We start from the raw sequence: 13,483 nt of genomic DNA, 5'->3' as shown, positions 1-13,483 counted from the left end.
TTCACCATTTCAGGTCTAATTTCATCTATTCCTGCTGCTTTATGACAATGGAGTTTATTGACCATCCTTTCCACTTCCTCTAGCATAATTTCACCAACCTCATTTTCCTCCTCCTCATGAGCTTGGCTGTTCGCAAGACCACAAGGATGATTTCCTTTTACGTTGAGAAGATGTTCAAAATATTCCCTCCACCTCTCCAGTGATTCCCGGGGATCTATTATGAGTTCACCTGAAATACTCAAAACACTGTTCATTTCCTTTTTCCCCTCCCTTCCTAAGATTCTTTATTACTGTCCAGAAAGGTTTCCCCTGCTGCTTGACCTAGCCTTTCCAGGTTATTACCAAAATCTTCCCATGACTTCTTTTTGGATTCAACAACCATTTGTTTTGCTCTGTTTCTTTCATCTACGTACAAATCCCTGTCTGCCTCGGCCCTTGTTTGAAGCCATTTCTGATAAGCCTTCTTTTTACGTTTACAAGCTGCTCTCACTTCATCATTCCACCAAGATGTTCGCCTTTTCCCATCTTTACACACAGTTGTTCCTAGGCATTCCCTTGCTGTTTCTACTACAGCATCCCTGTATGCCACCCATTCACTTTCTATATCCTGAACCTGCTTACTGTCTACTGTTTGAAACTTCTCACTGATTATATCCATGTACTTCTGTCTAATTTCCACGTCCTGGAGATTTTCTACCCTTATTCGTTTGCAGACCGATTTCACTTTCTCTACCCTAGGCCTAGAGATACTTAGTTCACTACAGATCAGATAGTGGTCTGTATTATCGAAAAATCCGCGGAAAACTCGTACATTCGTAACAGATTTCCTGAATTCAAAGTCTGTTAAGATATAGTCTATTATGGATCTGGTATCCCTAGCCTCCCATGTTTAGCGGTGAATAGCCTTATGCTTGAAGAATGTATTCGTAACAGCTAAACACATACCAGCACAGAAGTCCAGCAAACGCTTCCCATTCCCATTAGCTTCCATATCTTCCCCACATTTACCAATCACCTTTTCGTATCCTTCAGTTCTATTCCCAACTCTCGCATTGACATCGCCCATTAGCACTATTCTATCCCTATCAAGATCGGTAGAAATATTAAACTCAACTGCCTTGCTTTTGCAGACGATTTAGCATTACTTGCAAATACAATAGAAGAGGCTAAATTTCAAATTGAACAACGAGAAATTATAGCAAAAAAACCAAATAAATAAAATGGGATTACAAATTTCATTTGAAAAAACATAAATTATGCCAACTTTTAAAGTTGATTTACCAGTTATTCAAATGAACAGTAATAAAGAGATTAAACTTGTTCAGAAATTCAAATATCTTGGGGAAATAATAACATGGAACACAAATGAAAAAGAAGCAATAGAACACAGAACAACTAAATTTAAACAAGCACAAGGACTTACGTGGCCAACCTATTAAAAAAAAAAAAAATCTCTTTTGATAAACGCTAACCTGAAACACTGTAATTCCATAGTTAAACCAGAGGCAACGTATGCTAGTGAAACTTTATTCAAATTAAATGTAAAATCTACAACAGACAAATTACAGAAAACTGATAGAAGAATTCTTAGAACAATTATTAATAAAAAACATCAAGTTGGACAGTGGAGATTGTGGCCTAACAACGTTGTCTATCGTGAATGTGAATCAATAATATCTACAATGCATAAAAGAAGAACCATTACCAATAAATGGAGTGAAACAACTTGCTTCAGATGGATTTCTTCCACATATCAATGCACTGTGAGGCACCTCGTATATAATGATGACCAAATCTGTCCTTGTAGTCATATTGATTCCTGCCCAAACCATCAGAGAACCACCATAAAAAGGGGTCCTAGGTGAGAATGTGTGAGCCTTCTCCAGACCCTTTCTCTAGTGTCAGGTGACTGCAGGCCAAATCGTAACTTTTCAGTGAATAGCACGTTATTGTACTGTCCAGCTACATTTCCTATTGTAAAATACTTTGTGGTTCAGCTTGAGTGGTCTCTTACTTTTAAAGCACACTGTTATTCTGTCAGTAGGAAGGTCAGAGCCAGGAATGGTTTACTACACATGCTGACAGGGTCAAGTTGGGGAGCACAACCAGCACGAGCTACACGTTTGGCTCTTTCTTTTTCTACAGCCAAATATGCTTGTCCTGTACAAGTCAACTCTGCCTATTCCAAGAAAGTGTACACTGCTTTGAATGATACAGTGCCGGAATTGATTAGTTTGACCATTTTTATGGTCTCTTTTGGTCCATTTCAAATATTATCATTAGTCTCATTACACTAAAAATCAAGAGTTTAATAGGAGTCCACCTTGTTAACACTATACACTCGTAAACAAAATTATTTATAACACTGATCTACTCATACATGTTCTGAGAAAATAGTCCATTCTCTTCCTCAGCGAAAATAATTCCTTAAAACACACTGATGACTTCATTAAAATCACACATTATATTACAGTTAAAAACTTCTTGTTAAGACTTATGACTAATAACTAAAAACTGTCCCAGTCCCACTACAGTAGAAGTCTGCTATTGCGAGTACGGCATATAGCGAGAACCCCATTGTAACTTTTTTCGTCCCTTGAGAATTCCTACATTAAACTGTGTATTATCCTCTGGTTACAGTGAGAACTGTATCATTGATGCATCTCTAACTGCACGGCCAATTCGCCCGGTATAGTTAAGAATCACATGTATATATTTACTCGCTAAGTTATGTGTTATATGTTGGTGTGTCTATACTAGGTTTTTATCTTTTCAGAATGAAATTGAACATATGCATTCACTTGGTATCGGAATTTGAAAAATAACTAATGAATAAATCGTAGTGTGGATATCTTCCACGTAAACACAAGTTTTCAACAGACTGATTGCCACTTCATACCAATTTTAATCTGTGCGGGGTTTTCCCCCCACTTTTACGAAAAGTCGGAGAACGACTGTGCACTATAGCGATTAAAGAATATGGAAACTGCACAACTCGTGTTACTTTAGATGTCGAGACTAACAACTGTTACTAAGAGCAGAAGTTTGATAATATGTTGCTTCTTGTCATTTCTGTTGTGCAGATGTAAGTGCTATATACCTGTTATTTCTTTCAAGCAAAAGGATAATGCCTTCAGTAAAGTTAACTATTGAATTCCTAATATGACATTGGAATGTGTTATCACTTATAAGATGGAGAGGATGGAAACGGTTTTCCTTCATCTCTCAAAGATCATAATTCTAAATTTAGGTACTTCTATAACAAGTGACTACAATCAAAGAAGAAGAGCGACGTAAAAATCACGTTATGGAATGTGGAAGGACTAAAATCTCTTCTAAATATTTTACCAGACGACACAATATCCAGCAATGACATTCTGATCTTCTGCGAAACCCTTTTACAAGAACCTTGGAACATACATGGTTTCCACGCCGCACATGCCCTGGCCAAAGCCGGGCCAAAAGGAAGACCATCAGGTGGAGTCTCGTGCTACTACAATCCAGCACTAGGACAAGCGACTCACATAGAGACAAGAGAAAACACTGTAATAGTACAATTAAAAAATCTTCAAATCGTAGGAATCTATATAAGACCCCAGTGCTCAGCAGACGAAGTGATAGAAATCGTAATGACTGCACTGAACGAAACTGACCCAGAGATTCCAACCCTGCTGGCAGGAGATCTAAACTGCCAAATAGACAGGCTGAACAACAAATCAGAGGCACTATTTGAACTACTGGAAGAGGAAGGCTTCATCCTCAGCAATGAAGCACAGGATAAAACATACATCTCCCACAACAGCTCGAGCACTATAGACCTTGTATTCTACCGCAGAAACGACCTAAACCTCAAAACCATAACTACCATCACAGAGTCAGCAGGCACACCTATAAGGAAACATCTCGCAGTAAGAGCAGAATTCCAGATAATATCGACAGAGAGAACCACACAAAATGAGCAGCGATGGACGCCAAGAAAAATAGTTCCCGATCTACTAGTTCAGAACATAGACGTGGAAGAAATACTGAACACAATAGAAAGGGGCAACATTGATCTTGCACTGAGGAACCTAACTGAATCTCTGATGCAGTCTGCATCCCCAAAACCGGCAAAGAGGAAAAGCAAACCCTGGTTCGACAGTGAATGCTACACCACACGGAACCTGGTCCTGGAAAAACTGAATGACCTGAAAAAGGTAGACACAAACGACGACACTCAAAGGCTCAAATATGTACACGCGAGAACAAGATATACCTCGCTCCTGAAGGCTAAGAAACAACAGTATACCCAGGCCAAAGAAGAAGAATTAATACGAGAAGCAGAAGCAAAAACAAAACCCTACAAAGTCCTAGAGCCATAGAGAACCAAGGTGACCCCAAGTATCTCAATGACAATATGGGAAAACCACTTCACAAATATACTTCAGAAGAAGAAAATGCAGTACTATGCAAAAGGAAGTACCCCGCTAACGGAAGAAGAATAACAGAAGAAGAAGTTTGGCAAGCAATTGAAAAGAGCAAACCTCAAAAACCAGCTGGCCCGGACAATATCTCGAACGAGCTGATGAAAGGATCAATGATAACCATTAAGTTATGGACAGCCCTATACAACAAGTGCCTAGAAATCATGGACACACCTGCAGTATGGAGAGAATCGACGGTCAAGGTGATCTACAATGGGAAAGGACCACAGAACACCTCAGAATCCTACAGAGAGATAGCCCTGGAATGTGCACCATTCAAGATAATGAACAATATCTTACTCAAAAAGATCCATGACAACATAATGGCAGTTATACTTCGGGAACAGTACGGCTTTACTCCTGGAAGATCAACTATACAAGCGGTTGGACACGTACTCCAATTCATAAGCGAAGCCCTGGCTAAACCCAAAGGCCATGCATATGCAGCATTTGTTGATTACAAACAAGTTTCTGACGGGGTAAACAGGGATAGAATACTGGAAAAACTAAAGCCTGTGTTAGATGAAGAAAGTCAGATCTTTAAGTTCATAGCAAGCATCCTCCGAGAAAATACAATCAGAATCCACGATGGCCTAATCCAATCCAAAGGAATCCAGCAAATAAACGGAGTACTCCAGGGAGATCCTATAAGCCCCATTATGTTTAACGTACTTACCCATGATGTGATACAAAGGATACAAACAGAAGAAGTGAGGATGTGGTTGTACGCTGATGACATGATCCTGCTCTCAGAAAGAAGAGAGCCCCTGCAAGAAGCCTTAAACAAATTGGAAGAGTGGTCCCAAGAAAATGACCTTGTTATAAATAGGGAAAAGACAAAAATAATGAAATGCAGAAAAGGAGGAAATTTGGCAAACACTGATAGATTCACTTGCAGGGAAGAAGTACTAGAAATAGTCAAAAGCTACAAGTACCTAGGACTCACACTGCAAGTGACAGGACATGCCTTTTCCAAGCACATTGAAGACAGAGCTGTAAGAGCAATAAAGGCGAGTTTCGAGATAAAGAACCTGAATCTACTACCCACCACAACAGCCGTGAGACTATTCGACATAAAGATTGCTCCCATTGCCTCGTACGGCATACAGCTTATATGGAACCACCTCACACACTCGAATCTGAAGCGATTAGATGGAATTAAAACAGCCTACCTGAAAAGAATGCTCTGTGTCTCAAAATACACGCAAAACAGAATAACGTATATCCTGGCAGACACAACCTTCTTTATAGAAGACCTGATGAAAGCTCAATCTGATACCAACACTACAAAGCACCAGATTCCTAGAAGACAGGCGACAGAAGTGACGGACATCAATCCCGGACTCCTCACCATCCCAGCAATGACACGCAATGAATGGAAAAAGGCCAACTACCAACTGCGCCATTTATATACGAGAGTGGCAGCCCACGGACTACATCACGGAATATGTTCAACCAAGGGATACCACAGCCCCACCGACAGATGTCAGTGCACCATGTGTGGAGGACCATGCAACACGTATTGTATCACTGAGTGCAAAGACAGGACATTGACTTTGTCACACTATGCAAATGATGCTAATTTCGTTTAATTAATTAATACCTTGTACACAATGTGTTTAATAAAAATTATTTTTTAAAAATTAACAAGTATATAGTAGGCTAACTTACATTTAAAATTGGCATTGCATGGAATAACACGCAGGCCTAAGCCCATCTCAAGGAATTAATTTATAAATGATAGTTACCTTGACATAACCTCCAGTCTCTCTAAACTGATGAAACATTAACAGCCCATCTCCTTCATATGTTCGAAAAGCAAATGAAACATTCATGGTTTTGACTCCCTGGTAGCCTCCTAGTCTTGCATATGATTTACCAGTTAAAAATGTAACGGGAACAAGAGGTGGCTCCTGAAAACAAGAAATTTATTGCAAACATTAAAATACCAATTTCCAACTAATTTTCAAATTTCTCCAATAGTCTGAAAACAAGAGCATATTAAAAGTCATGACAGAGAAAAAACAAAACAAAAAACACCAACCTAAATAATGCTACGACACAAAACGGAAAAATGAATTGCAGCCAAAACTGGTTGCGACGTTTTTGTGGCAACCAAAAAAATCATAAAGAGGAACGTGCTAAAAATGAAAAACAATTGCGCTGTTGAGGTTAGGTTTGAACGTAAAAATAATAATTAATTAATGTTATTTGTTTTACGTCCCACTAACTACTCTTTTACGGTTTTTGGAGACGCCGAGGTGCCGGAATTTAGTCCCGCAGGAGTTCTTTTACGTGCCAGTAAATCTACCGACACAAGGCTGACGTATTTGAGCACCTTCAAATACCACCGGACTGAGCCAGGATCGAACCTGCCAAGTTGGGGCCAGAAGGCCAGTGTCTTAACCGTCTGAGCCACTCAGCCCGGCAAACGTAAAAATAATGATGAAAAAAATGTTTATAATTATAATTAATGAAATAAATAAAGAAAGAAACAATACATTTTAACAGCACAACATAGTAAAACATCAAGGAAAAACATTCTCAGAGATGCGAACTATAAACGTTGCTTACAATTATGTTTAAAGTTATCGTAGAAATGTCCAACATCTGAGCGATTTGCACACATTTCATTAGTGAATTAGCACCTGCTTTCTCAATAAACTTCAATTTTTCATCATTTGTAAACTGTCTAGCTTTCTTCTTTTCCATAACTGAATGCCCTGCAAACCACTATGCATAAGTACAGTAGGCCTAATTTATGTACATTGTTACACAATTCACTTACGAATGTAAAATGAAGCACTAACACAGCACATGAGTTACTGTTACACAATCCATACAAGTCCATAACAAAGACTAGCTTGAGAATGATGCTCCCTGCAGCTATAGGCCGACATGCTAGGGCTGTGAAATTAAGTTCTCAACCAAATCGTTACCCAGGCTAGTCGTTACTGCCGCATCGTGCGTGCAACATGGTTGGGAACGCTACTTTAAATTTCTTATGGTGGGAGTTACAAACGTGCTAAAGAGTGATGTAAATGTGCTATCCAGTTTTCTTTAGCATTTATTTAATAGGACACGGACTGGGACTTTGAATAATGATGTAATGCGCTAGAGAGGGATATCTTAACCAGTTTACTAGGTTTGAGGATGATCTTATTGAACTGTTTCTTAAATATCACCAACCTCCACCATAATAATCATCTTTTGACTCTCAAGAGTTGAATTCAAGTGGCCAGATGGAAGAATGTTATTTCAAGACAGATGGGAAGACATTAGATGGTGGTGATTGTTGATTCAACACAAACAATAAGATTGTCAGTCCCTTTTAACAGGTTTAGGGGAGTTGGTCACAATATTTTCTTTTGTTACAAGTGGTCACACTTAATTTGTAACAGAATCAATTTTGTAACATGTGTTTATTTGCAACAGGTGATTTATTGATCACATTGAATACCAAAGAGAGTAAGTTAGCCACATAATAAATCTCCTTCACTTGACATTCTATGAAATTTATTTTGAAGAGAGGAAATTGTACTCTGGAAGTACTTGCTGTTTCCTTCATAGATATCAAACTTTCTTTCCTTTACATTCTACCCTGATCAGCAGAATGGTTGGAATAATCTGAAGGTCCCACTCAACAGTTCATTACTCGGTAAACGTAAAATAAATATGTAAACGTTTACGGCGTGCTCTTTTAGTTGGTGTGCATCTAATGTAATCACTCATAATTGTGAAAATACTGCAGACTTGCAGTGGACGAAGATGTGAAAACTCTTCAGATTAGAAAAGTTGTCAATACCTGTAGAAACTATGGGAACACGATACATTATTATGGAAAGGAAAAGATTACAAATACATTATGAAAGATAATGTGCCATGTAAGAACTGTTATTCTCCCCGGCCTATCTTCTCTTCATCATCGTCCTATTATATGTGCTTGCAAGCTGTGTTATGTATTGTGTATGTTGATGTATTTGTATGTATTTTGTCTTGCTATGCTTTGCTCCTTTGAAAGAATAAATTTGTTGCCTCCCTTCCCGCATGTCTTCAGAGAAATGCAGATTTTATCTCGCTCTGAAGTGTCCTGCCTGCTTTGCGAAGCCTTTCTCTCTCTCTCTCTCTCTCTCTCTCTCGCTTCGTGCCCCTCTAGTCCTCCCCTCTCCTCTAGAGGGGAGTTCCGGTCCACGTGAACGGTGCGCTGCTTGCAGTGGCCTTGCCTGGCTGTCGTGTCATTCTTCTGTTGGCACTGGTGCAGTGTGTTACTTTCTGGCCTCGCCTTGCGACCCTTCGAACCCGGCACGCTAGTGCGGAGGTAAGACAGAGAGGGAGCTTGATACAGTACTGTACCCTTAAAATGTTGTAACTTGGAAAGGTGCCCGAGGTAATTATGAAAATTTATGAATGGGTAATGGTAGGAGCCTAGTGCTTTCCATCTTATCTTTACTTAAGGTTTCAAGTTGATGAGTTTGACTGAGTTAAAAAGAATGTGTTTTCATGGCTGAAATGTTTTCCCCTTCTGGGAAAGACTCTTGGTAACTAATCATGTACCTCACTTGTCCCAGATATTAAAAATTGTTAAGACGGGCAGTTCCCCGATAGTGGGATTAGGTTGATGTTTTTCAAGGGCACTGTAATTTGCTGCACATTTTCTATATGCCTTAAGGCATTACTTCTTGTTAAGGTACCGAAAGGCCATGTTTTACTTATTCTCAATATTACTGCTAAGTTTATGAATTTTTATTGCGTTTTCTCATATTCAGAAAGTGTCTATTATACTTATTGCTGTTCGATGCCCGGCTTATGTTCGGGAAGTTAGCTCGAGAAACCCTTCACAAAGGTGTGTGAACATGTACCTGATAGTGAGGGCTGGCTCCCTCAAACTTATCCTGCTGTAGTTCTGAAAGTGCATACGGGTATAACCTTCTGTAATTGTGAGTTGTTGCGATTTGATATATTTAAAGGAGTTAAAGCCTTCAGCATTGTATTAAAATAAGCTTGGTGAGTTATTGTTAAATAAAGTTTGGCATTTTCATTTAATACGACCTATTATCCAGCCCCTTGGGCCGCTGCTTTTCTCGCCCTTCCCCACTGCTCAGATAAATAAGCTGATGATGATATATAGCAAAATTTCGACAAATTCTGATTAAATGTGATGAATTGTACTTGTGTCATGACCGTAACTGTTACGAATCGTATCTGTGTGATGAAAGAATGGTTACGAACTGTAATTCTGTGCTGAATTGTATCTGTTACCAATAAATGCTGAGGTTGGAAGACAATAAGAACTGATCATGAGAAGTTAAATAAGAAAGGTGAAAAGGAGGAGCTTGATAGAAGTTAGTAGAAGAAAGACTTTGCTGGTTGTCACCCCACATTGTCAAACTGATAGGTCTTGACCCCTGTGGGACACAAAAGTATGATAATATTCTGCAACACTGTTAGAAAGATGTCAATGAATGCCATAAAGTTAAACTTCTGAACACAGATACTTTTTCGATAATATTTCGGAGGAAATATTTTTACTTCTCTGTAAATTTTTACCTTTTGTTGACAATGCATTGCACGTTAGTACACATTCTATGAAATGTTTCCCATTACCATCATAGAACTAGGTTTCAGGCAGCAATAGATGTAAGTGTAGAAGAGTCTCTGATACTGAAGAAAGGCTGTTTTCCTCACGGTAGCCCACTTAAGATTATCATTTTTGAACTTTGTGATACCAATGTTTACTTGTGGAACATAGTGCTCTACACTAGCAAGAATAGTAAATCAGGACGTGAACTAACAAATGATACACACATCCTTTGTCTAGTAAAATGATGCTAACCTGATGCAAATTATTGTTTGACAAAGGAAGGTGCATAATATATTTGAGTTCAGATCTGTTTCACTGACTGGCTGCCTCAGATACACATGCTGTTGGATCGGTGAAGAAGTGTAGGAATGGCATGCCCACCGTGCTAAAGAAGACCTGAAAGGAAGCTATTCATATGTCGTAGGAAAGGGAAAATTCTGGCAATGAAATTGAAGGACATGTGATGCCACTATGTTGGCAACTAAACGTAATGACACAACTACACCAGAAATAAATAAAAAGAACAAGATATCCTGAAACCAAATGGCATCATAGACTACAATCAACACATGGGAGGCATAGATCTGTAGGACCAGCACCAGGAAGCATTTCTGATGGAAGTAAGGTGTGGTACAAGAAAGTTTTGAAGCAACTCTTAAATGTGACAATGTTGAACTTTACATTCTACAGCAGCGGTGGCCAGGAATGTTGCACCTGTGTAGCACACTAATATACCGTGCGATGAGCTGGCCTCATGCTTGCACATTAAGTTACAACCCCTCCCGAACTGCTCCTCCCAGCGTGACCGACTCGACTAGCCATTTGGGAGGGGAATACTACTCTCCCTCCCAACCAATTAACACCAGTACGACACCTCAGCCATCTAGTCGTAGCAGTCATCCTTTCCGAGTCCAAAAATTTCCCACGTATATTGTGGCTTATACATCATATACAATAAACAAGTACAAATCCATACAATATGTCCTTGCTTGAGCAAACCTGTGACAATACATTCTATTTAACAAGATATCACATATAAAATGCTATTGTATCTTATCAATGCTCTGTCGCTATTTTCAGCGCTATATTGTAACTAGCTCTTAATGACAGCGTGTCGAGATCATTTTCTGAAAATAGGAGAGAAGGACACTATTGAACATACTGTGGTCGTGAGCCACAGAAGATGGGATCTCAAAATATATTTTCCAATGTTTAACTTATGTCGGAATCTGCCTGCCGAATGCAATCACTTGTTTTCAGATTCCTAAGCTTTGCTTCGCGTTCTTCACCTACTAATGTGTCATATTCTTCTTTGTGGACAGCGTTATAGTAACGTTCAACAGCAAATTTCTGGTGCCCGCCGATAGTCCGATGGCATAATAAGCATTCAGAACTGTATCCGTGTCGGGAGTGAGAAAGAACTGCAATTCCTAGTCCATTTTAAAGGACTGTAAAATTTTGCCATTCCTTCTCTTTTTTTTATGTGCTTTTCATAATGCAATGAGTTTGCAACAGTACTTTCAACGAACCGCCATCAACTCGTACAATACACCTGGCCAACTGCACGGTCAGTCTCTTTCCCCAAGAGTAGACACGCTTACCAAGCTCTTCACGCGTGCAAAGTCAAGTGTGCGGTAGGGACCAGAAAAATTAGCATCTATTTACAAAGTTAAAATAATCGCATGGTATTATTAATTTTAACAATTCCAAGTTTATGAAGTGCAATTATTGTCCTTTGTTCACACACAATACAAATTCATTGTTCAAACGAAAGCATTGTCAGTACTTCGGGATTGCTTTTCTTCAAAGTGCACTGCCTGTCTATAACTACTGTGTTGTAAAGAGAAAACACGTGCGCGCTATCTATATTGTTTGTTGGGGTCCACAACAACTCAAGACAGTATTCAGCAAATATGCTGAACTCTGTCTGAACTCCAGTTAATGCAAGCATGGCATCACATTTTTCACTTTCTTTCATCTGGGTTTGAATTGTATGTTTCAGTGAACAGTAACCAGACGAGATATTGTTTCGTTAGAGATCTGTTACTCCAAACAATTTCTCAAGCTCATCTAATTTATCAGTGTTATTCAAAATTATATTTTTTGGATACAAAGCTTGAGAAATTGACACAAAATACTTATGGTTGGGGTCTTTAGCTTTCAATGTGGCTAGCTTGCACTGTGAAGAATTATTATTATTAGCATATGGTAATGTACACAAAACAATACAAAGATTAAATATACAGGAACAGTAAGCACAAACTATTAAATACAAAATTACAAGATATACACATTATAACATTGAAAACAATCGCGCAAGCAACAGGGTTCAAAGAGTTAGATCTAAATTTTCAAGCCAATGTATGGCCTCAGCAGAAGCCACCACAAAGTCCTGGCTGGATCCAACGAATGCTCTTCCATTGCATTCGGTGACAAACTGTGAAGAATGAGCAGCTTTGACAAATGTGTCTCTACATGCAGCCTGTTGTAGAGGAGTAAGCTTAATCAAAGCATCATTAGTTGCTGTAGAAAAATTCCCCTCACAAATCAAGGTAAAACTGGCATCGAGGGCAGTTTGTGGTAAAGGAGATGAGAGGTAGGATACAGAGACCCTTCAAGCTCAGTAAGGAGATCAACCATCCAACTGCATGATCTGTGACCAAACACCATGTGGGAGTGAAGCCTATTCACTTCTCGGTCACTCAGATCAATCGGGTACTTAATACCACAGTTGTTGATCAGATAAAAAATTATATGTATGGCTTTTCAGGCGTTTGCTCTATTAACCAGCATTTCGTCTTAGGTCTGACACTAGACTCGTCAGAGTGGGATGTTCACCTGCATACACCCCAGCATCAGTGGGTACGGTCTGACACATCCCACTGACGAGTCTAGTGTCAGACCTAAGACGAAATGCTGGTTAATAGAGCAAACGCCTGAAAAGCCATACATCTAATTTTTTATCTGATTTTTTATATGCTCTATTGGTGGAAAGATATCTAGTTCCCTCCATGGGAATTTAGAATTTCCATTTGGAATTGCTAGGCGGGCATTAATTCCATTGTGGAGTTTTATCTCCCGTATGCAGTTATCAGACTGTGCCTCATAAATAGGCTTCTGATAAGTTCACCTGCATACACCCCAGCATCAGTGGGTAGGGTCTGACACATCCCACTCTGACGAGTCTAGTGTCAGACCTAAGACGAAATGCTGGTTAATAGAGCAAACGCCTGAAAAGCCATACATCTAATTTTTGATCTGATTTTTGATATGCTCTATTGGTGGAAAGATATCTAGTTCCCTCCATGGGAATTTAGAATTTACAGTTGTTGATGTCTTTCATGTCAGACATCTTGAAAAATGTAATAACATCAGTAAAGTAAGCACTCAAATAGAAGACAGCCTGAAACCAGCTATTCCACTAGGTTATGACAGGTGC

At 39.2% G+C, this 13,483-nt stretch overlaps 1 protein-coding gene across 1 annotated transcript in view; it reads right to left on the bottom strand.

Moving 5' to 3' along the window:
* Nrx-IV (neurexin-4) overlaps window positions 1-13,483 on the bottom strand; it is a 283,385-nt gene that overhangs the window by 171,574 nt on the left and 98,328 nt on the right. The window contains exon 8 of the mRNA XM_067142634.2: window positions 6,212-6,376. Coding sequence (XP_066998735.1) covers window positions 6,212-6,376 — 165 coding nt within the window. The remainder of the gene's footprint in view (window positions 1-6,211; window positions 6,377-13,483) is intronic.

Source organism: Anabrus simplex, chromosome 3, assembly GCF_040414725.1.
Source record: "Anabrus simplex isolate iqAnaSimp1 chromosome 3, ASM4041472v1, whole genome shotgun sequence".
Taxonomy (NCBI): domain Eukaryota; kingdom Metazoa; phylum Arthropoda; class Insecta; order Orthoptera; family Tettigoniidae; genus Anabrus; species Anabrus simplex.
The sequence above is the reverse complement of the archived record's forward strand: the minus strand, read 5'-3'. Positions and strand labels throughout refer to the sequence as shown.